At 36.2% G+C, this 21,249-nt stretch overlaps 1 protein-coding gene across 2 annotated transcripts in view; it reads right to left on the bottom strand.

The window, feature by feature from the left end:
• The window catches only part of GRM1 (glutamate metabotropic receptor 1), a 396,243-nt gene that overhangs the window by 103,577 nt on the left and 271,417 nt on the right, over positions 1 to 21,249 (bottom strand). For both annotated transcript variants that reach the window (XM_055310985.1, XM_055310986.1), the window contains exon 3: positions 268 to 503. In XM_055310985.1, the coding sequence (XP_055166960.1) occupies positions 268 to 503 (236 nt within the window). The remainder of the gene's footprint in view (positions 1 to 267; positions 504 to 21,249) is intronic.

Raw genomic sequence — 21,249 nt, 5'->3', positions numbered from 1 at the left:
ACCTGAATTCTCAGTTTGCTTTTCTTTGACCTACATTATTTCTTCTCACAACTTGCTCCACCAGAGACCAAAGCAGTTTTTCCAGAATATAGAAACATGAATCCTTGGGGTAATACGAACACTCTCCTTATTCTAGCTATTTTATAAATTAAGATGGTAACTTAGTCTTTGGAACTCCAGCCTTGACAACCTTCCACTCTCATTCAACAAGTTGCAATGGGGCTAGAGTTGTAACTTCTGAGTTGTTATTTTGTGAATGTGAATTACCTGTGCAGATTCTTTTAAAGTTGGGATTTTCCAGAAGATGTCCTGGTAGGCGGCACTGGAACCGATGTTGCCAGAACTCAGGAAACCAGGGATTCCTCGTATTAGTGTCCAGCCTCAGCTTCAGGAAATAATCATCAAATGACCGGACCTCCGGAGATTGCAGCTTTATTGTGATTCCCCCGTTGGCTTCCACCTCATAACCTTCAATGACTTCATCTCTGTCTGCCCATCCATCACTAAAAAAAGTTCAGGGATTGGGGTGGGGAGAGAGAAAGACAAAGGTCTCACAAATACATCTCAGCATTATGGCTGAAAGTCTATTTTAAATCAGAACTGCTGGTTTATCAATGACTTTTTTTGGTGGAGAGTAGTAAATTCTGAAATCATAAAGTCCTGTCTGTTTTTCACAATAGTGAAAGTGATGATGAAGATCATGTTAGTAGCAATGACAAGAACTAATATTTATTGAGCATTTATGAGGCATCAGATTCTGTACTATTTACTTTTACTCAGTCAGATGTTCACCAACTAACTGAAGTCCCAGTGGATCCAGGATATGGATCCAGGCAGTCTGGCTCCCAAACTCTGTGTTCTTTAGGCCACAAAACCCATCAGCTACTGTCCAAATCAGAATAAAATAAAACCCATGCACTCAGGGCTTCACAATAAGAGCTCAGCAAGATTTCAAGGTTGCAACCAAGATCATTATATGAGCTACATTTAAGGAGTAGAAATTGATTTACCTCAGAAGCATGACAACCACAGATTTTGCTCCTGGACATTGTTCAAAATTGCATTGCCTAGAAGTGATCAGATGCTTCCCCCTCAGTGTTATTTCAAAATAACAGCATTAAAAGAAAACAATCCCACTACCCAAAATAAAAATAATCCTGCTCACTAAAAGGAAGTTAACTGGTGTTTTATTCAGTGAGTTTTTTATTTGGTCACCTTCTAGAACATAACATATTGTTCATGAATGATGTAGTTCCAATTTAATTCAAGTATACATATGAGCAGAGCCAAACCTCTTGTGAGTGTCTATGATCTCTTCCCAAGCAGATGCCAAAGAAAAACTGCAGTGGATAAAGTTAAACAGGCAAAAAAGACTTTATTCAAGATTATTCCAATAGGCCAGAGGCATTGAACTCCACTCTGCTGAAACAAAAGTTGGGGAGATTTAAGTGCTGATATGAACTAGTGAGCAAGTGCTAGAGGACACTGAGGGGAGCTTGGTCAGTGTGGTTAGACCTCTATGTTTAATAATTGTCATTTATCTAAGTTAGGTTCCTACCTTCCCACAGAAACTGGGAGACAGGGGTTTGCTATCACTCTTGATGTCTACATTTCTCTTCTGTAAAACTGGCAAGAGGCTAAGTGAAACTGTAGACCTCCAAAGGAAAAAGAAAGAGTTTATAACATTTTTTGAATTAAAAGCTCTAAGAAGAGGGAAGTCAAAGGGCCCATAGTCAGGAAGATACTTGTCTAAAGTTGAGTCAAACTGAAGAGAGTATTAAGATTGTTTTGGTCAAGAGGTGGATTTATTTATACCCACAGAGTCATACCCTGTAGTTTCTGGAACATAACTCTGCCAGAGAAAGTGTTTTATCACTTGCTTCTCACAGAGCAGGGACCTGGGCCAAATATATATGACTGACCACAGTTGTTACCTGAGATCAGTTGGGGTAAATATGTCCTCTGCTTAGTTGAGTTAACTGATCCAGTTCTGTTCCAGAATCTTCCCAGTGAACCACACAAGAGCTGTCTTTTCAATAGACCAAAGGTTGTAGAAGGTACAGCTAACTTAACATAATCCAGAACTAAAGGGACCTTAAGGCATTGTGTGGTCTAACCAGCCAGATCAGAGAATGTCTATACATTCCTAATCCATTGGAATAGAGATTTTACAATCTTGCACAGATCTTTCCTACCCCCCCATTTCCTTCCTTCTTCCTTCCTTCCTTCCTTCCTTCCTTCCTTCCTTCCTTCCATCCTTCCTTCCTTCCTTCCTTCTGTCTTTCCTCCTTTTCACTTACCTAGATGTTCTGTTATGCTCAAGATTCAATTGAGAATGAGACACATTATCCTCTGCCCTTAGTGTTAAGGACTTGTGGGGAAAATAGACACTAAACAAGAATTACAAACAGTGTAAAAGTAAAGAAGGAAAAGTGACCAGTACCATGGGGAGGAGGGGCTTGGGATCTTAATTTAGGTGTGTATGTATGTATATAAGTGTGGGTAGGGAGAAAGTAATTAAGCATGACTATCCTAAGAAAGTTATGTCTGAGCTGAGACCTAAAGCACGTGTGGGCGTTAGTCAGTTGAAGAGATGGGGAGGGACTGATATAAAAGATTTCTGTTAGGTTATCTAATATACAGGAAAGAGTATGGGCCATTCAAAGAATTTGGAGAGTCAGTATAGTGGGAGCAAAGAAGGAAATATAGAAGGAGACAGAAGTGTGGGGATAAATCTCAGTTTAGTAACTGTTAGCCAAAGGACTGCAGGAAGTCCTCAGTGTTGTAAACCGATTACATAATAAGGCCACGGAGATCTGCCCCCTGGTGGTTAATGACCTGACTCTAACAAGTCCCACTCTACTCATCACTGGATATGATGGCCAGTCAAACTGATTTATAAAAAGAAGATAACCTCATTTATCTCCTACATGCTCAGTCTACTTAGAAAAGCTTGAACTAGTTTAACTATTTATATTTATTCACATTATATCATAACTACATTTATAGCAATTTGAAGACCTGAACTATACGGTCAAGGATAAAAATAAAACCAGTTAGGCTTTCAAGAAATTCTGCTTATGACTATACATTTAAAATCAAAATGACTTATAATTTGAAGAAAAAAATTCCTTTTTGACGTAAAATTAAACTTGAAGTGTGTTTCTCTCCCAAGATTTAATATTATGCGAAACTTTTCTGTGTGTGAATATATAGTCTGAATAAGAAACCCACAAATTTTTAAGTGTATGCAATGAGCCTTCTATACTGTTTATTTGCATTTCTTTATTTTGAAATCATTCCCAGATTATAGAAGCAAGTATCATGTATCAGCACTAGAAGCAGAGTAAGTGCTACCTACTGTCCTTTTGCCCTCCAACACAGAGGAGCACTTCATGGGAGTAAAGTTGAATATAGACCATTTGAAGTCATATGGTTTAGTGGAGCACAGCCTTACATCTCCTTTGCCATTGGTTAAAGCCCTTACCCCTCAACATAGATGATTTCATTCTAGAAATTAGAGTGTTAAATCCAAGAAGTCATGAAATCAAGGAGAACCAGGATGTGACAGGAAAAAATATTCAACTAGGATTGGTTGGTGAATACTTTTGAAGTGTTAATTGCCTGACTTTTGTATAAGATCTCAAATCTATCACAGGTAAGGTGTTTGGGAATGCTAAGAAAAAGTTGCTGAAAGACATCCATAAAACAATCCTTGGTTTTTATATATTTAATCATACTGTCTACAGACCACTTGCCAAATGTATTTACAGAGAATTTTAAAGGATTTTTACTGTTCAGTTGTGTTGGATTTTTTTTTTTAATAAAGATATTGTTTTGGTGAATTCTCTGTGAAGCACACTTGAAAACAGGGAGGCATCAGTTCTCCTGATACCTGGTTTAGGTATTAACTTTTGTTATTGTTGTTGATAGTGGTGGTGATAGTGTGGACTATGCCACTAGAGATGACCTGCAGGTTCCTACTCACCCCAGGTGTCTGCAGTGAATCCTGCTATGCTGGGCGCTGAACTCTATGAGGCATATTCACAGCCTCCAGCAGCTTCTGCTGCCCCAACTGCTCCCTAATGATAAGTTCCTTTTCCTATCTGGGGTCTGAAAATAAAACTTCAGAATGTGGATAAACAAGACAAACATTTAACAGACAGCTACATGTCTTTAAATATTCCCCACAAAGTACAAGAATCCTTGTTCCTTGTCCCCCTCAACATTTTTATACAGCAGTTCTTTCACAAGGCTGTTCTCTTCCCAAAAATCATTGTTCTAGTGCCTGTGAAATTCCACAATCCCAACCTGAATAATATGATTTCTTCCACTGAATAAATTCTGATGGAAACAATAGGAAAATATTGTTTCTAATTCTACCAATTATAACTGAACAGGAGCTGAGTGTCACTTCTGTATTATATAAATTAAAATCATTTAATAAGCAGATTGATAGTGAAAAACAAATGCAACAGTATTCATTTAAAAATTATTTAAACACATTTTAGAAAAACATATTTATATTCAATTAAAATAATTACAAACTAGGGAGTAAAGCAATCTGATTTGTGTTGACCATAAGTAACTGTGTGTATCTGATAATAAAGCTGTCATTCTTTAAAAATATTCCAAGAGATTACCATATAACCAAGAAAATGAGAAAAGGATAATAAAAAATATTTTCAAAAACGTTTGTAAACAAGCACAGAATTCTGTAAGGACAATGCTAACGACACTTATCAAGGTTGAAGAAATGAAACGTGATGCAATTTAAATCAAGTGATGTCAATTGTGGGAAATTTTATGGTGGCAATGTTAGCTTTTTTCAATAAGAATTCAGACTGGCTTTATTCATTCAACGTTGATTCACTAAGAATCCTGTACGAGTGAGGCATTTTGCTTACTGCTGCACATGCATTCCTAAGCAGTACAGGCAAGGCCCCTGCTCTTCAGGCAATCACACTGGTGGAGAGGGCCAGCCACTGAATACACAATAGCCACAGGGAGTTGTACCAGCTGAAGGAAAGGAAGGTGGGCTATAGAAACACAGAGAAGATGCAGAGTTCTGGCAAGGGAGGTTTTGCCCAGAAAGAAGTAACCTTTAAGATAAGGCTTAAAGGATGAGTTGAAGTTACACAGTAAAGAGGCAAGTGGAAGAAGGACCAGCTCAAGAGAGTACAAAGCATCAAACAGCAAGGTGTTCAGTTTGCTTAGATGTGCCAGGTAAAGAATGATAGGTCAAGCCAGTGAGATCTAGAACAACCTGAACATCCTTGTTAAAGGTTTTGGATTTCATTTTTATGGTGGTGAGAAACCACCCAGATTTTAAACAGGGGTATGACATAATTAAGTTTGTTTTTAAAAAGATCATTCTAGAAAGTACTTAGAGTGTAGATACTTGTGAAGGTTCTTTGCCTCTAGAATTCTCAAAAACTCTGGAAACACAAACATAGACAGGAGCACACACAATACACAAATAAGCACAGGCTAATTACATTGTAATATGAAGGCACAGTGGAGGTGTTGATGGACCAGGAATTGGGGTAGTCATCACAATTAGTTTATATTTAATTTTTAAATTAGCTGCTGTGAACCCACAACAAATGTAAAACTGACACAAAATGTAGGTATTTTTTATTTAATTGTGTAGTATAGGCACTTGGAGGTCCTTCAGCTCACTGAAAAACAGAAGAGAGGATGAAGGAGTACCTTCACCTTTGGTTGTCCTGTACTGTTAGAATTAGAACTCAAACAGAAGCCTTACTTCCAGCCTTATGGTATTTCGGTAGAAAAGTGACTGAGGTGGAAGAGGGAAGGGGATAGTGTCAAAAGGTAAAACAGCAAGAATGAAGGGAACTCTCAAGAAGTTGAAAATTCTTGTAAAAGATCCAGGTCAGATCAATAATTCTTATTTTCCATCTTTTCCTCACCCCTTTCCTCCAACTCATCCCTCTCATTCTGAGCCTGAATCATTTGTCACCTGGAGACTCGTGACTATCCTCCTCTCCTAGCAGAAATGTAGGGCAAAGGTGATAAACATGGCACACAACCATGCAAATGTGGAAGCCATGTCCTAAAACCTCCATACAAACCAATTTTTCATGTATCAAAGACAATTTTAAGCCAGTGTGAAAGAAGAGTGGGCCAATGAGGAGAATTACTGTGGACAAAGTGGGTCTTTATCTCCCTTCAAATTCCACTACTAAGGTAGTGCCCCATTTTGTCTCTCCTTCAACTAATCCTGAGAGAACAATATGAACTAGGAATTGGTTACTTAAACTTTCTAAGCCTCTGTTTCTCCACCTATTTATTGGGAGTGGAAATGGTGCCAATGGTGCCAACCTCTTAGATCATGTGAGAATTAAATTATATGATCCATGTGAAATACTTAGCACAAGATGAAATCTTACTAGATGTTAACAGTTCTTTATCACCAGTCTATTCATGATCCAAGCTATGTCTGAGCTATATCTACATAGGGGAAAGATTTCTCTCTGAAAGCACTACTCAAGGTGGTCCAAAGATTGGTACACATTCTTAAAACTGTTGCCAGTCTAAGACAGTAAGACAAAGACTGAGACTAAGCACTTAGAAAAATCTATAGCAGTTAGACATTGTTGCAAGATCTAAAAACATGATAGGTCATTGCATAAGGATGTGTAAACACCTTATTTCACAATTTATATGGTGAACTGCCTGTAGCTCAAGCTGTATGCATACCATATGCAGTAGAACCATGTGACAGTGTGACAATTCAAGGTTGCTTTGCCAACTGTAACCCAAAAGTATACAAATATCCAGTGTATATATTGCATTTATTTATAATATATGCATTTATTTTTATAGATTTTGTTTTTATAATCATTTTGAATTTTAATCAAGCCTATTTTATAATCTATCTTGTAAGATTAATTTCTAAATTAGAGAAATAAAATTCTTATTATTTACTTTAACTCCAATTATATGCCACACAAGCATCACTGAATATTTATTTATGTATTATTTATTTATTTATTTATTTGTTTGTTTGTTTTACAAGAAAAGGTATACAATCTGCTGAATGTGGTAACAGTAGTATTTGAATGTGGACAGTGGAAATGATTCCATAGAAACAAGGGCAAAAAGAGTTCTGATGAAATTTACCTGAAAATATGTTAGCTCATATACTGATTTGGATTTTTATTTCCAATTGATGGTGAAGTGCTAAAACCATAATGTATTATTTATGGAGTTGTTTTACCTAATGAATTTGTGAAATCATCAAAATTTACTAATCACGTATACATAAAACATTTAAAAATTCAATTTAAAACCAAATAATTTTTTGAAATAAAAAGTATTAAATTAAAAAGCCAATAGAGGGGCAGCCCAGGTGGCTCAGCGGTTTGGCACTGCCTTCAGCCTAGGGCCTGATCCTGGAGACCAGGGATCGAGTCCCACATCAGGCTCCCTGTATGGAGCCAGCTTCTCCCTCTGCCTGTGTCTCTGCCTCTCTCTCTCTCTCTCATGAATAAGTAAATAAATAAATCTTTTTTAAAAAAGCCAATAGAAGTATATGTTCAATATTTTACATAAAATATTAGTGTTTCATGGGTTTTTAGGAAGTGGCATTTGGGCTTGCTAAAACTAAAATACACATACAGTTGCTAAGACATTAGTGAATGACTGCATCAAAGATATTTGCTTAGAAATGTTTGCTGATTCTGGTAAAGAAAATAGCTTAAGTTTTACTTTCTGATGCATCATAGCTCAATGATTTCTGAAACTGTCTAATGATATGGAAAACCAATTCATTGAATAAATGAAGCTGGCAAAGCATTCTTTTATTGTAACTTGACAAATGTGCAGATAAATTCTTATGTAGCAGTTCTTTTAGTATGTGTGCAATTTGAAAATGAAGATTTAAAGGAAGAAAGCTCTGCTCTTATTTAAATTCTCTTTTAGCTTCAATGCTGAGAAGCACAACTAGCTCTAGATACGATAAAATTATGAAGAATTACTTTGTAAAAAAAATGTGGTTGGCAGTTCGTGTTTTGCATTAGGGAAGGTTCTGATGCTGCAATTGCCAAAAGGCAAACATTTTGGAGTAGCTACCCAGTAGCTTATGAGACAATGTAACTCAATGCAATGCTTTCTTCATGGAGAGGGTCTTGATTTTTTTTTTCTTCAATCGGCTGAAGTAAACAACAATTAATGACATAGTACAAATTTCAAGTTATGTAAGAACAAATGCGCGGAAGGTGGCTTTCACTGGTCCGTCAGAATGGATCATTACTATTTTTTCCAAATGCTGTGTTCTGTGACTTAACACTTAGACTGAAATTATTCATGATGGGGATACCTACTTCAAGAAAATCAGTAAATGTTACAAATTAGGGCTTCTGTTTTATGGGCTTTTTTTTCCCACACAGACCATTGTGATAATATGGAACCTGGCCATAAACAGTTATTATTTGGTATTGAGCGGCAAAGTTATGTCAAGACCGAACTATAGAACAAACTTGGTGTTTCTCAGGACAAGAAATCAGTTTCGTCTCAATATTTAAACATAAACAATAGAAAAGTCTGATTTGCTCTATTGACTGATATCTTTGCTATATTTAATGATCTTGTATTTCCTGATGAGCAGGAATTCTTTTTTTTTTTCCTTTTTGAAAATAGGAGCTAAAATCAAAGAGCAAAATTAAAAGTCAGAGACGTTGAAGAACAAGTTTTTTTATAGATTGCTGTATCACAATTTTAATTTAAAAATAATTGTCAACAAGTAGAAAATGATCTCAGTATTATCAACTGCAAAGTGTTGTCAGCAAATACTTTATGAATTGAATTGCCTTGGTCTCCTTGGGCTGCCATAATAAAAGACTTCAGACTAGTGGCTTAAACGACAGAAATTTATATTCTCATAGTTCTAGAGAACAGAGGTCCAGAACTAAGGTTCTGATTCAGTTTCTAGTGAGAGTTCTCTTCCTTCCTTGCAAACTCTGTGCCTTTCCTCAGTGCATATGTATACTGTGTGAGAAAGGCAGAACAAGCTCTCTGGTGGTTTTATTTATTTTATTTATTTATTTATTTATTTATTTATTTATTTATTCATTCATTCATTCATTCATTCATTCATTCTTATAAGGATACTAGTTCTATTGGATCAGTATCTTACCCTCATGACCACATTTAAACTTAATTATCTTTCTAAAGGCCTTGTTTTCCAATAGAGTCACGTTGGAGGTTAGAGCTTTAACATGAATTTTGACGGGACAGGATTCAGTCCACAGCAGATGAATTTTTATTAAACTGGTCATTCATTTAAAAAAATCCTCATATAAGAAATTAGTGGATCCAGAATTTTTTATTTCAGCAAAGGATAATTTAAATTGAACTAAAAAGTTATGGGATAAATTATTGAAACTAGCTAGTGATTAAAGATTAAAGATGACTTTTGAAAATAGAGTATCACTCCCTTCACTTGAGATAAAAAATTTTAAATGAATACCCCAAACTCACTGAAATTGCTATAAAATGTTTCTTCCATTTCCTTCAGCAGACCCCTGTGAGGCTGATTATTCTACTAGGAATGTTATGAAAATTAAATAAAGAGGAGTACATATTCACGTATTATGCAAGTGTGATTGTTAACCCAAACCAGGTTAGATAATTTAATAAACTCATTTATCATATTAAATTTTAAATATTTATATGCATGGTGTCTGTTCAAAGTATATATACAGGCATTTATTTAACATGGCAAACTTCTACTTCAGTTACGACTTTTTTTTTAAGTAGGCTCTACACCCAGTATGGACCCCAACATGGGGCTTGAACTAATGACCTGAGATCAAGACCTGAGCTGAGATCAAGAGTTAGACAATCAACTGAGCCACCCAGGCACTCCCACTTAAAATTTTTTATTTAAAATTACTGAACATCTAAAAGTTATGAGTATAATAGTAATTTTCTCTACTAATCAACTAGGCACACACTTTCAATGGACAATAAGTAATGTTTTGATAATTCTCTTTTGTTTTGTTTATTTTTATTATAGTTACTGAAATAAGATTTTATGTCTGTTAAATCTAATAATACAACTTTGGACTTGCATTCTGCATGTCTTTATGTTGTATTTGACTTCCTAGCAATTTTTCTTAATTGTATTTTACCAAAGTACAATTCTTAACTTGATTGGACTTGAAGAAGAAGAAGAAGAAGAAGAAGAAGAAGAAGAAGAAGAAGAAGAACAAGAACAAGAACAAGAACAAGAAGAACAAGAACAAGAAGAACAAGAAGAAGAAGAACAACAACAACAACAACAACAAGGTGGAGGAGGAGGAGGAGGAGGAGGAGGAGGAGGAGGAGGAGGAGATAGAGACTTCGAGAAACACTGTTTAGAAGATGTTAAGGTAAAATTGTTAGAAGTTGTTAACGTAACATTCTAGTTCGACAGTGCAAAAAGGGACACCTCAAAACTCCATCTTGATGATCATGTCCACCACGTAGAGACTTTTCATTTTGTTGGGAAGGTTGCGATGGCTTCAAAAATTTTACAGATCTAAATTACCAATCTTTGCTCGTTTTAAATCCTTGGTTGTTTTGTTGCTACTGAACCTTTATTTTTTCATGTCGCTATGCCAACCAAGTGAGAGGTTGCAGTTTCTCCCATAATTGTTAAGAGCCAACTAAAGGAATGCAAGAGACCCATTAAAAAAAAAAAAAGTGCAATAAAGGGCCAGAATAATTTTGATTAAACCATAAATCAGATCTTGGCATTTCTTTGCTTAAAATCCAACAATGCCTTTCCTTCTCACCCAAAGCCTTTCAATGAGTACCTCCAAAGACCTTACATACTCTGAGCCTCATTACCTCTCTCATATCTACTATTCCAACCTTTGTCTTGCTCCAGCCACACTGGCTGCCCTACAATTCCTCAATGAACAAGGATGTCTTGGCCATAGGATTTTTGCACTGGCTATTCTCTCTGCCTGAAATTCTGGAATTCTCTCCACTTGGGTATTTTAATGGCTCACTCTTTCATTTCCTTCATGTCTGCCCAAATATCACATTTTCAGAGCTCTTTCTCTATTTAAAATTGTGTCCCTTCTCTCTATTCTTTTTTTTTTTTTAGAAATAATCAGGTTATTTTATTTTATTTTATTTTATTTTATTTTATTTTATTATTTATTCATGAGCAACAGAGAGAGAGAGGCAGAGACAGAGGCAGAGGGAGAAGCAGGCTCCATGCAGGGAGCCCCACGTGGGACTTGATGCCGGGTCTCCAGGATCATGCCCCAGGCTGCAGGCGGCGCCAAACCGCTGCGCCACCAGGGCTGCCCTCTATTCTTTTTTCTCATTGAAACTTATCACTAGGGCACCTGGGTGGCTCAGTGGTTGAGTGTCTGCCTTTGGCTCAGGTCATGATCCTGGGGTTCTGGGATTAAGTCCCACATCAGGCTCCCCACAGGGAGCCTGTTTCTCCCTCTGCTATGCCTTTGTTTCTCTCTTTGTGTCTCTCATGAAAAAATAAATAAATCTTTAAAAATAAATAAATAAATAAAACGTATCACTACCTGACATACCATATAAACTTATTTTTTTTTATCCCTCTAGTATATGGAAGCTCCACATAGGCAATGAGGTTTTTTATCTTTTTTGTTCCCTTATGTAACCCCAGCATTTATAACAGTTGTTGGCTCATAGTAGGTACTTGTTATATATTTCTTAAATGAACTGATGAATTAATGGATAAAAATCTATGAACCATAGATTTGTATTTGTATTCAAGAATTCATAGAGAATACCATAACAGTGATAGGTTGGAGTGGCTCATATCAGCTGGTAAGAATCTATTGTTAGCATCTTTTCCCAGTTTTGTATAAAGTAATTTCATGTCAGAAGGTTGAAACTTGCCATAGTGAGAGTATTTACTTCATAAGTATATTAGAGTTTTTAACAAAGTATCAAAACAAAGAGTCACTGAAGTTTATTAATTAACTGAAATTTATTCTCTCATAGGTTTAGAGGCTATAAGTCTGAAATCATGGTGCCAGCAGGACAATGATCCCCCTGAGACTCTTGTGGATCCTTCCTTGACTCTTCTGAGCTTCTGATGGTAACCATCCATCCACAGCATTCCTTAGCTTGCAGCTGCATTGCCCCCATCTCTGCCTCTGTGGTCACATAGTGTCTGTGCCTCTGTGTCTCTTCTACCCTTAAAAGGACATCAGTCATATTGGATTAAAGGTCTGCCCTACTTCAGTATAACTTCATCTTAATTAATTACACTGGGAATAATTCTATTTCCAAATAAGGCCACATTTTGAGGTGCTGGGGAGTAAGAAAAATGAGCAAGCACTAGAAATCAAGGGTTTATTGTTCTGCTTTGTTTCATATTTTAAGAGAGTCAGTTGTTAAACATTTACAGCACACCACTAACTAGCACATGCTGTGACACTTTCTCTGATTTTCAGGATTAGTTGTGAACTCTGACCTAGATTGTAAACTCTGTTAGATTAGTTAAAGGTGATTTAAATGATTGTTGTTTAGTTCTAAAATATATATAGTAGAAATAAAAAGATATTATTTTTTAATAAACAGTTTATGAACGCTATGGTTATATAGTTTATACATTTGAATCATTTTATGTCTCAAGAACCCAGATACTTACATGCTAAGAGCATTAAAAAATATAAAACACCCAGAAACTGACCAAAACAATTTTAGCCTAATACATACTATTAATTTTAAAAAGAAGATTTATAGTTTATGCCTGCAGTTATTTGAATTTGGAAACAATAATTATAGCTTTTGCATTAGAATTAGATATGTACATTATGTATGCTTTAGGTCCCTCAGCTTTGAGTTATTGTTAACGGTAAGTTAAATTTTATCTGGGACTTAGTAAAAGATTCTAATAACATAGGAAAATGAATACAAAGGTATCATATATCTGTATAGTATTTTTTATTTTACATTCATGTAATTCATTTAGAGTACATTTTGACTCACTGAAGAACAAATGTAGATCCAACATTAGCTGATTCAAATCTTTTGCATTCTTTCATTTAATAAATATTTAGAGATATCCTACTTAGTGCCAAGCACTGTTAGGACCTGAAAATACATTAATGAATAAGACCAGAAATATCCCTATTCTCATTTAAATTCATAGATTGGACTTTTACTTCTAGTTTAGATGGAGTAACAAGTACCAAATTTACCCTTCTGTCGGAAACAAAGACACTGGACAAAATATATAAAATAATGGCTGTCAAGACATTTTACATCAGGCAATGAACTTTAGGAATCTAATGCAAAGTCCCTGAGGTCAGAATAAGTAGCTGTGGCTGTACATTGCTCACTTACCACAGAAATCTAGGTTCAAAATCTTTACTATACTATACTATATCCTGTCTACCATATATTTGCTAGTGTCTATAATATTATAAATTTTCTGTTTTTAGTTTTCTAAAAGTCCTTGTTGGGGGATGAGAAGGTAGTCTTATTTTGGTTACCCAGACTAATGAGTGACCCTGAGAGCAAAGCTGGAGAAATCTGTGAGCTCATTGGAGCTCAAGGCAAGTCAACTCTTACCTGAACCTCAGTTAGCATACCCTGTTTTCTATGTAGTTATGAATCTAGAAATACTTCCATGTTCAAATTAAAATGATATCCTAGGTTCCCTTCAGAAAAATTGTAAAATCATGCCCTAAGGGAACGCAGTATGGCTCAAAAATCATATTGTGTGATTTTTATATTTATATTTATATTTATCCTATAAACTATCACCTATAAGACCCTACTAGGACTAGGTCAGAATGGAGCTTAAATTCTGCAAGGTTTGAATTTTGAGGCTTTAGCTTTTGACTTCACTGGAATTAAAAGTGAGCCATCCAGGGCAGCCCAGGTAGCTCAGCGGTTTAGCGTCGCCTTCAGCCCAGGGCCTGATCCTGGAGACCCGGGATTGAGTCCCACGTCGGGCTCCTTGCATGGAGCCTGCTTCTCCCTCTGCCTGTGTCTCTGCCGTGCTCTCTCTCTCTATATATATCTCTCTGTATCTCTCATTAATAAATAAATAAAATCTTAAAAAAAAAAGTGAGCCAACCAATGGGTTCCCCTCATCACTAAAATTTCCATTACTATTTCTTTTTTAGTGGTCTCTGGTTCTAAAGTAGTCCCAGGTTGAAAGGGGAGGGGGAATCTCTTTAGGGACATTAGACTGGAAGCAAGAGCTATACATGTTTCCATGAAATAGAAAAAAAAAAAGAATAAGTGTTCCTTTATGGAAGACAGTAAATACTCTAACCTCATTTGATTTACTATCAGATGAGAAAAAGGCACATGAGTATACATGGAGGCAGAAAAGGTAAGTAGCATGAACAGTAATGAGTAACAGGTTTATAAAACAAAAGTAAAAAAAAATAAAACAAAAGTAAAGGAGGAATGCATTATGAAGATCTTGAGTTATTCTCAGCAATCACGTGTGGCTGGGCAGTTTCTTGAGTTGCAGAGTCATTGGATAACTAAAATGAAACTCCCAGATGAAAGATCTCACAGCAAGAATAATTCTTCAGTGCTACAGATAATAGAACTTTGTGTCCTCAGTACTATTTGCAGACGAAAGGAAGAAAAGAACCGAGGAAGGAAGAGAGAAAGAGGGAGTAAAAAATAAGCATATAAGGTCCACAGTGGTGGGAAAGTTAGCAGTACACATGTAGAGGGCTAAGTTTCTGGTGCTGCTTTCTTTCTTATATTGAGATGACAACCATGCTGTCAAGATCTCTTGCAGTTTTTTTTAGACTGATTTATTTTTCTTACTTGAACAAAAAGTCAAAGCACAGCAATTCGTGACTTTTCCAAAGTGAATCCAATGGTTCAGTAACGTCATTCACTAATTCTCTTATCAGACTCAATGCAAATTATCCTAATCTCTAATTTCTAGATCCTATCATATGAAGGGGGAAAAATGTCCTACCAACTTTATATCAAAAGATATATGACTTGTTAATTCATCCAAATTGTTCAAACTATTCCCGACTTTTATCACTAAAAGTAGATTTAAAAAAAAATTGCTAAAAATTCTCACAAAAGGGTCAACTAAGTTCATACAGATATTCCTCTTACACAATTACCTGGAAATACAAAGAACAAGAACAAACAGCATTTCTCAGGTGCTAGAAATGGAAAGTAGAATCAAAGCTAAACAATAAGCATGAGGTAATTTAACAGCAGGCCATAAGAGTTTGGCTTCTGTAGAGAAAACCCTAAAGAATTAGAAATGGGTTCTAATAGCAAACTGGTGATGTGAAAGATGGTTTCATGAACCATGGAGGTCAGAGGGGTTGACATTAACACCCTAGTATAAAGCTATGAGTCTTGACATTTTTCAAAATCCAATAGAATGGAACTGAGAAATGTTGGCCACCAGACTGAGAAGGCCTGAAGTCAGTCCAGGGACAAGGGTTGGCAAAAGATAGGGAAAAAGTCACAATGTACATGTGTGATGTCTGAATTTATATAACCTATATGGTACAAGAATTATAAACACAGAAATTATCATAAAAATCGGCCTAAGATTATTAAAGCCCTCTAGAATCCAAATGAAATATCACTGAAAGTCAATATTTTAATATAGTTTCAAAACCTAAGGAACTCTAAATCCTCATCAAAAAATAAACTTACTAAAATAAACTCATAAACACACGCAAGTGTGCATGCACACACAAATTAACATTAAATCCACAAATGGACTAAACTTTCCTTTTAAAAGACAACTGTTCTAAAACCAGATTTAAAAACCTAGCTCTATGCTATTGGAAATTTTTAAAACAGTGATATAAAATGATTGAAAAGAAAGGGGTCAAAGATCTTACTCCAGGAAAAATGGCAGTAACAAACTTGAATTATCTATTTAAAAAAGTCAACTTCTAGAGGATGGCAGAGTAGAAGCATCCTTGGTTCCCCTTGTCCCACAGATACACCTAGAAAATACCCACATCAGTGTAAATGACCCAGAAAATGACCTGAGGATAAGCAGAACAGACTTTCCATAGCTAAGCATAGAGAAGAGGTCACATCAAAGAGGGTAGAAAGGGTAGAGATGTAGTTGGGAGCCAAACTGACCCAGGGGACTGTCCACAGAGGGAGAGATATTACCAGGGAACTGCACAGAGAAGAGAGAGGAACAGAGCCCATGCCAGGCATGAGGGACCTACATTGGGAAGACAAATCCTCATAATATTTGACTTTAAAAATCAGAGGGGCCTAATTTCATGAACTCTTACAATCAGTGGGGTTTAACACAAGGAAAAAAAATCAGGTGGCTTGACTCCACTCTGGGAGAACCACAAGACAACAAGAAACTGAGTCCCTGCCCTTAAAGAGACAGCACAACAAACAGACCCATTAAAATACAGCATAGAAGCAGCAGTTTGAAAACACCTAGGCTACATGGGAAGACTTATTTACAAATCTCAGAGCATCTGTTGGAGGAGCAGGATCTTTAGGAGACTTTTAGAAGAACAAAAGAGCTGGCAGGCACCATTTCCCTCCTCCACCCTACATATGCCCCACTCCCCCAAGCCTAGAAACATGCACACGTGTGGGAAGCAGCACAGCCCAAACACTCTCCACCTACCTTGCTAACAGTACACCCCTCCCTTGTATTTTTCCATGTACCTGCCCCCTCCAGGCCAGCCTTGGCAGTTTTCCCAGGTAACTATAGGCACCCTCCTGCAGTGGATCTGTACAGACCTTGCTGGCACCATGTACCCCATCCCTGTGTTCTCCTACAGACCCCTGCCCTCTAACATATCCTTGGCCAGGGTACTTGCAAAATGGTGCCATAAGCTTGCCAGTATGCAAGCAGCCCCAACAGGAGCCAATATCATTCCAAAGTGACTTCTACCCTGGGGAAATGGGAAGATAACAATACACACCAGTCTGCAGCCCCAGCAGCGGGCTGGAATAAGATATCTAGTTTGACGGCAGGCCCTGCCTACCAATGAAAGCTTTTCAGGGGACAACATAGAAAAAGCGCCCTGTAGATTGGTGCTACAGCAGCTTTGGCAAATGCCTGGTCTGGTGTAACTCAAGCGTAAGGAAGCCCCAGACTGGTGCACTAACAAGACAGGGACCAAACACTCCCCACAACAGGCAAAGAGAGCCACTGCAGATAACCAGACTGAAGGCAAACACAACTAAGCCACAATAGTAGGGCACACACAACACACACAGGAGACACCCTTGAAGTGTCAAGTTCTTGAAAGGCAAGGCACTACAAGACCTCTTCTCCATAAGGCCATTAGTTTCATGTGCAGGAGACCTCGCTCACTTTCCTAATACATAGAAACAGACACAGAGAGTTAGAAAAAGTGAAGGAGACAGAGGAATATATCCTAAGTGAAAGGACAGGACAAAATCCCAGCAAGAGAGCTAAACAAAATGGAGAATGAGTAATATAATAGAGAATTTAAATTAATGGTCTTAAAGACACTCAGTGGACTTGAGAAAGGAATGGAGGACCTCAGTGAGACCCTCAACAACGAGACAGAAAAAAAAGATACAAAAAAAGAAGAACTCAATAACTGAAATTAAAAATACACTAGAGGGAATAAACAGTAGACTAGAGTAGACTAGAGGAAGCAGTAATAGAAAACAATCATGCTGAACAGGAGAGAGAGAGAAAAAAAATAATAATAAATGAAAATAGGCTTACAGAACTCAGCAATACCATCAAGCATAATATTCCCATTATAGGGATCTCAGAAGAAGAGAGAGAAAAGGGGGAAGAAAATGTATTTGAAGAAATAATAGCTGAAAACTTCTCAAATCTAAAGAAAGAAACAGAAATCCAGATCCAAGAGATACCACCCACAATAAAATCAACCCAAGAAGATCCATACCAAGTCACATACTAATTAAAATGGCAAAATGTAATGATAAAGCGAGAAGTTTAAAAGCAGCAAGAGAAATAAAACAGTTACATACAAGGGAAGACTCATAAACTGATTTTTCAGCAAAAATGTTGCAAGCCAGAAGAAAGCAGCATGATACATTCACAGTACTGAAAGGAAAAATCTACAAAAATATTGTATCCAACAAGGCTATCATTCAGAATAGAAGGGGATATAAAGAGGCGCCTGGGTGGTGCAGTCAGTTAAGTTTCTGACTCTTGGTTTTAGCTCAGGTTGTGATCTCAGGATCATGAAATCAAGCCTCATATTGGGCCTCATGCTCAACATAGAGGCTGCTTAAGACTCTCTCTTCCTCCAACTCTGTCCTTCCTGCCATACTATCTCTCTCTTAAATAAATAAATAAATCTTGTAAAAAGGAAAAAGGAGAGATAGTTTCATAGACAAACAAGTTAAAGGAATTCATGACCACTAAACCAGCCCTACAAGAAATGTTAAAGGGACTCTGAGTGGAACAGAAAGACCATAAGCAGGAGTAAGAAAAGAAGGAAGCAAAAAACCAGGAAATTTAATTATATCTATAAAAATCAATCAGGGGATACACAAAGTAAAAGAATATAAAGTATAACATCATATACCTAAAATGTAGGGGGGGGAGAGGAATAAAAGTTTAGTGATTTTATTTTATTTTATTTTATTTTTATTTATTTATGATAGTCACACACACAGAGAGAGAGAGAGAGAGAGAGGCAGAGACATAGGCAGAGAGAGAAGCAGGCTCCATGCACCGGGAGCCCGACGTGGGATTCGATCCTGGGTCTCCAGGATCACGCCCTGGGCCAAAGGCAGGCGCCAAACCTCTGCGCCACCCAGGGATCCCAGTTTAGTGATTTTAGAATGAGCTCAAACTTAAGTGACTGTCATCATGATATAGACTGCTATATGCAGAAGATGTTGTATATAAACCTAATGGTAACCACAAATCAAAAATTGGTAATAGATATGCAAAAAATTAAGAGAAAAGAATCCAAATAAATCACTAAAGAAAGCCAGCAAACTGAGACAAAAGAGCAAGAGAAGAAAGGAACACAAAGAACTACAAAAAAAATAACAGCAAGTAACAAAATGGTAATAAATACATCCTTATCAATAATTACTTTGAATGTAAATGGACTAAATGCTCCAATCAAAAGATATAGGGTGATGCAATGAATAAAAAAGCAGGATACATCTATCTGCTGCCTATAAGAGACACATTTTGGACATAAATACACATGGAGATTGAAAGTGAAGGAAAGAAAAGCACTTATCATGTAAATGGAAGTGTAAAGAAAGCCAAGATAGTAATAATTATATTAGACAAAATAGACTTGAAAACAAAAAACTGTAGCAGAAGACAAACAAAGACACTATAAAATCATAAAGGAAACAATCCAACAAGAAGATATAACAGTTACAAATATTTATGCACCCAACATGGGAGCACCCTAATACATAAAGCAGTTAATAACAAACATAAAGGAACTAATCAATGTCAATAAACTAATAGTAGGGAATTTAACATCCTACTTACATCAATAAATAGATTATCCAAACAGAAAAAGAGAAAGATGTTCACTTTCACCACTTTTATTCAACATAGTACTGGAAGTCCTAGCCATAGCAATCATACAAGCAAAGAAATAAAAGGCATTCAATTAAGTAAGGAAGAAGTAAAACTTTCACTATTTGTAGATGACATGATACTATATATATATATATATATATATATATATATATATACTCACCAAAAAACTACTAGAACTGATAAATAAATTTAGTAAGATCACAAGACTCAAAATCAATATACAGAAATCCTTCTCATTTCTATATACTAATAATAAAATAGCAGAAAGAGAATTTAAGAAATCAGTGTCATTTACTATTGTACCAAACATAATAAAATACCTAGGAATAAACTTAACCAAGGAGGTGAAAGACCTGTACTCTGAAACAATAAAACATTGATAAAGGAATTGAAGACAACACACACAAATGGAATGACATTTCATGCTAACGGATTGGAAAATAAATATTGCTAAAATGTTCATACTACCCAAAGCAATCTACAGACTTAAAGCAATCCCTATCAAAATACCAAGAGCATTTTTCACAGAACTAGAACCAACAATCCTAAAACTTATATGAAACCACAAAAGACACTAAATATCTAAAGCAATCTTGAAAAAGAATAAAACTGGTTGTAGCACAATCCCAGATTTCAAGATATGCTACAAAGCTGTAGTAATCAAAACAATACGGAACAGGCAAAAAAGTAGACCCACAGATCAATAGAACAGAATTGAAAGCCCAGAAATAAATCCATGATTATCTAGTCAGTCAATCTTTGACAAGGCAGGAAAGAATATCCAGTGGGAAAACAACAGTCTTTTAAGCAAATGGTATTGGGAAAACTGGATAGCTACATGCAAAGGAATGAAATTGCACCGCTTTCTTACACCACACACAGAAATAAATTCAAAATGAATTAAAGACATAAATGTGAGACATAAAACCATAAAAATCTTAGAGGAGAACACAGGCAGTAATTTCTCTGACATAGGCCATAGCAACATTTTTCTCAATGTCTCCTGGGACAAGAGAAACAAAAGCAAAAATTAACTGTTGGGACTACATCAAAATAAAAAACTTCTGCACAGCAAAAGGAAAAAAAAAACAGAAAAAAAAGACAACCTGTTGAATGAGAAGAGATATTTAATCTTGTTTTATAGTGAAGAAAAATTTGGCTTGAAAAGTTAAAGAAATTACTAGGGTCATACAGCTAGAAAGTAGCAAAGGTACATGAAACAGTGCTCAACATCGCTAATCATTAGGAAAATGCAAATCAAAAGCACAATGAGATACCACCTCACACCTATTAGGATGCCTTTTATGAAAAAAAAAACTAATAGATAACAAATGTTGGTGAGGATATGAAGGAAAAGGAAACCTTGCATATTGTTGGGGGGAATGTAAATTGGTACAGTCACTATGGAAAACAATATGGAGGTTTCATAAATAAACATACATTTATAATATGATCCAACTATCCCCCACTGGGTATATAGATCTGAAGGAAATGATACATACACCACCATGTTGTAATATTATTTACATAATCAAGACATGGAAACAACTAAGTTTCCATTGATGTATGAATGGATAAAGCAGATACAGTATATATATACACACACATACACCCACAAAGGAAAGCCATTTGCAAAAACATGGATGAACTTTATGTTACGTGAAATTGCCAAGAGAAAGACAAACACTATATGATCCCACTTATATATGGAGTCTACA

The sequence above is a fragment of the Nyctereutes procyonoides genome, unplaced genomic scaffold (genome assembly GCF_905146905.1).
Source record: "Nyctereutes procyonoides isolate TBG_1078 unplaced genomic scaffold, NYPRO_anot_genome, whole genome shotgun sequence".
In the NCBI taxonomy this organism is placed as follows: domain Eukaryota; kingdom Metazoa; phylum Chordata; class Mammalia; order Carnivora; family Canidae; genus Nyctereutes; species Nyctereutes procyonoides.
This window is presented reverse-complemented; position numbering and strand designations above follow the sequence as displayed.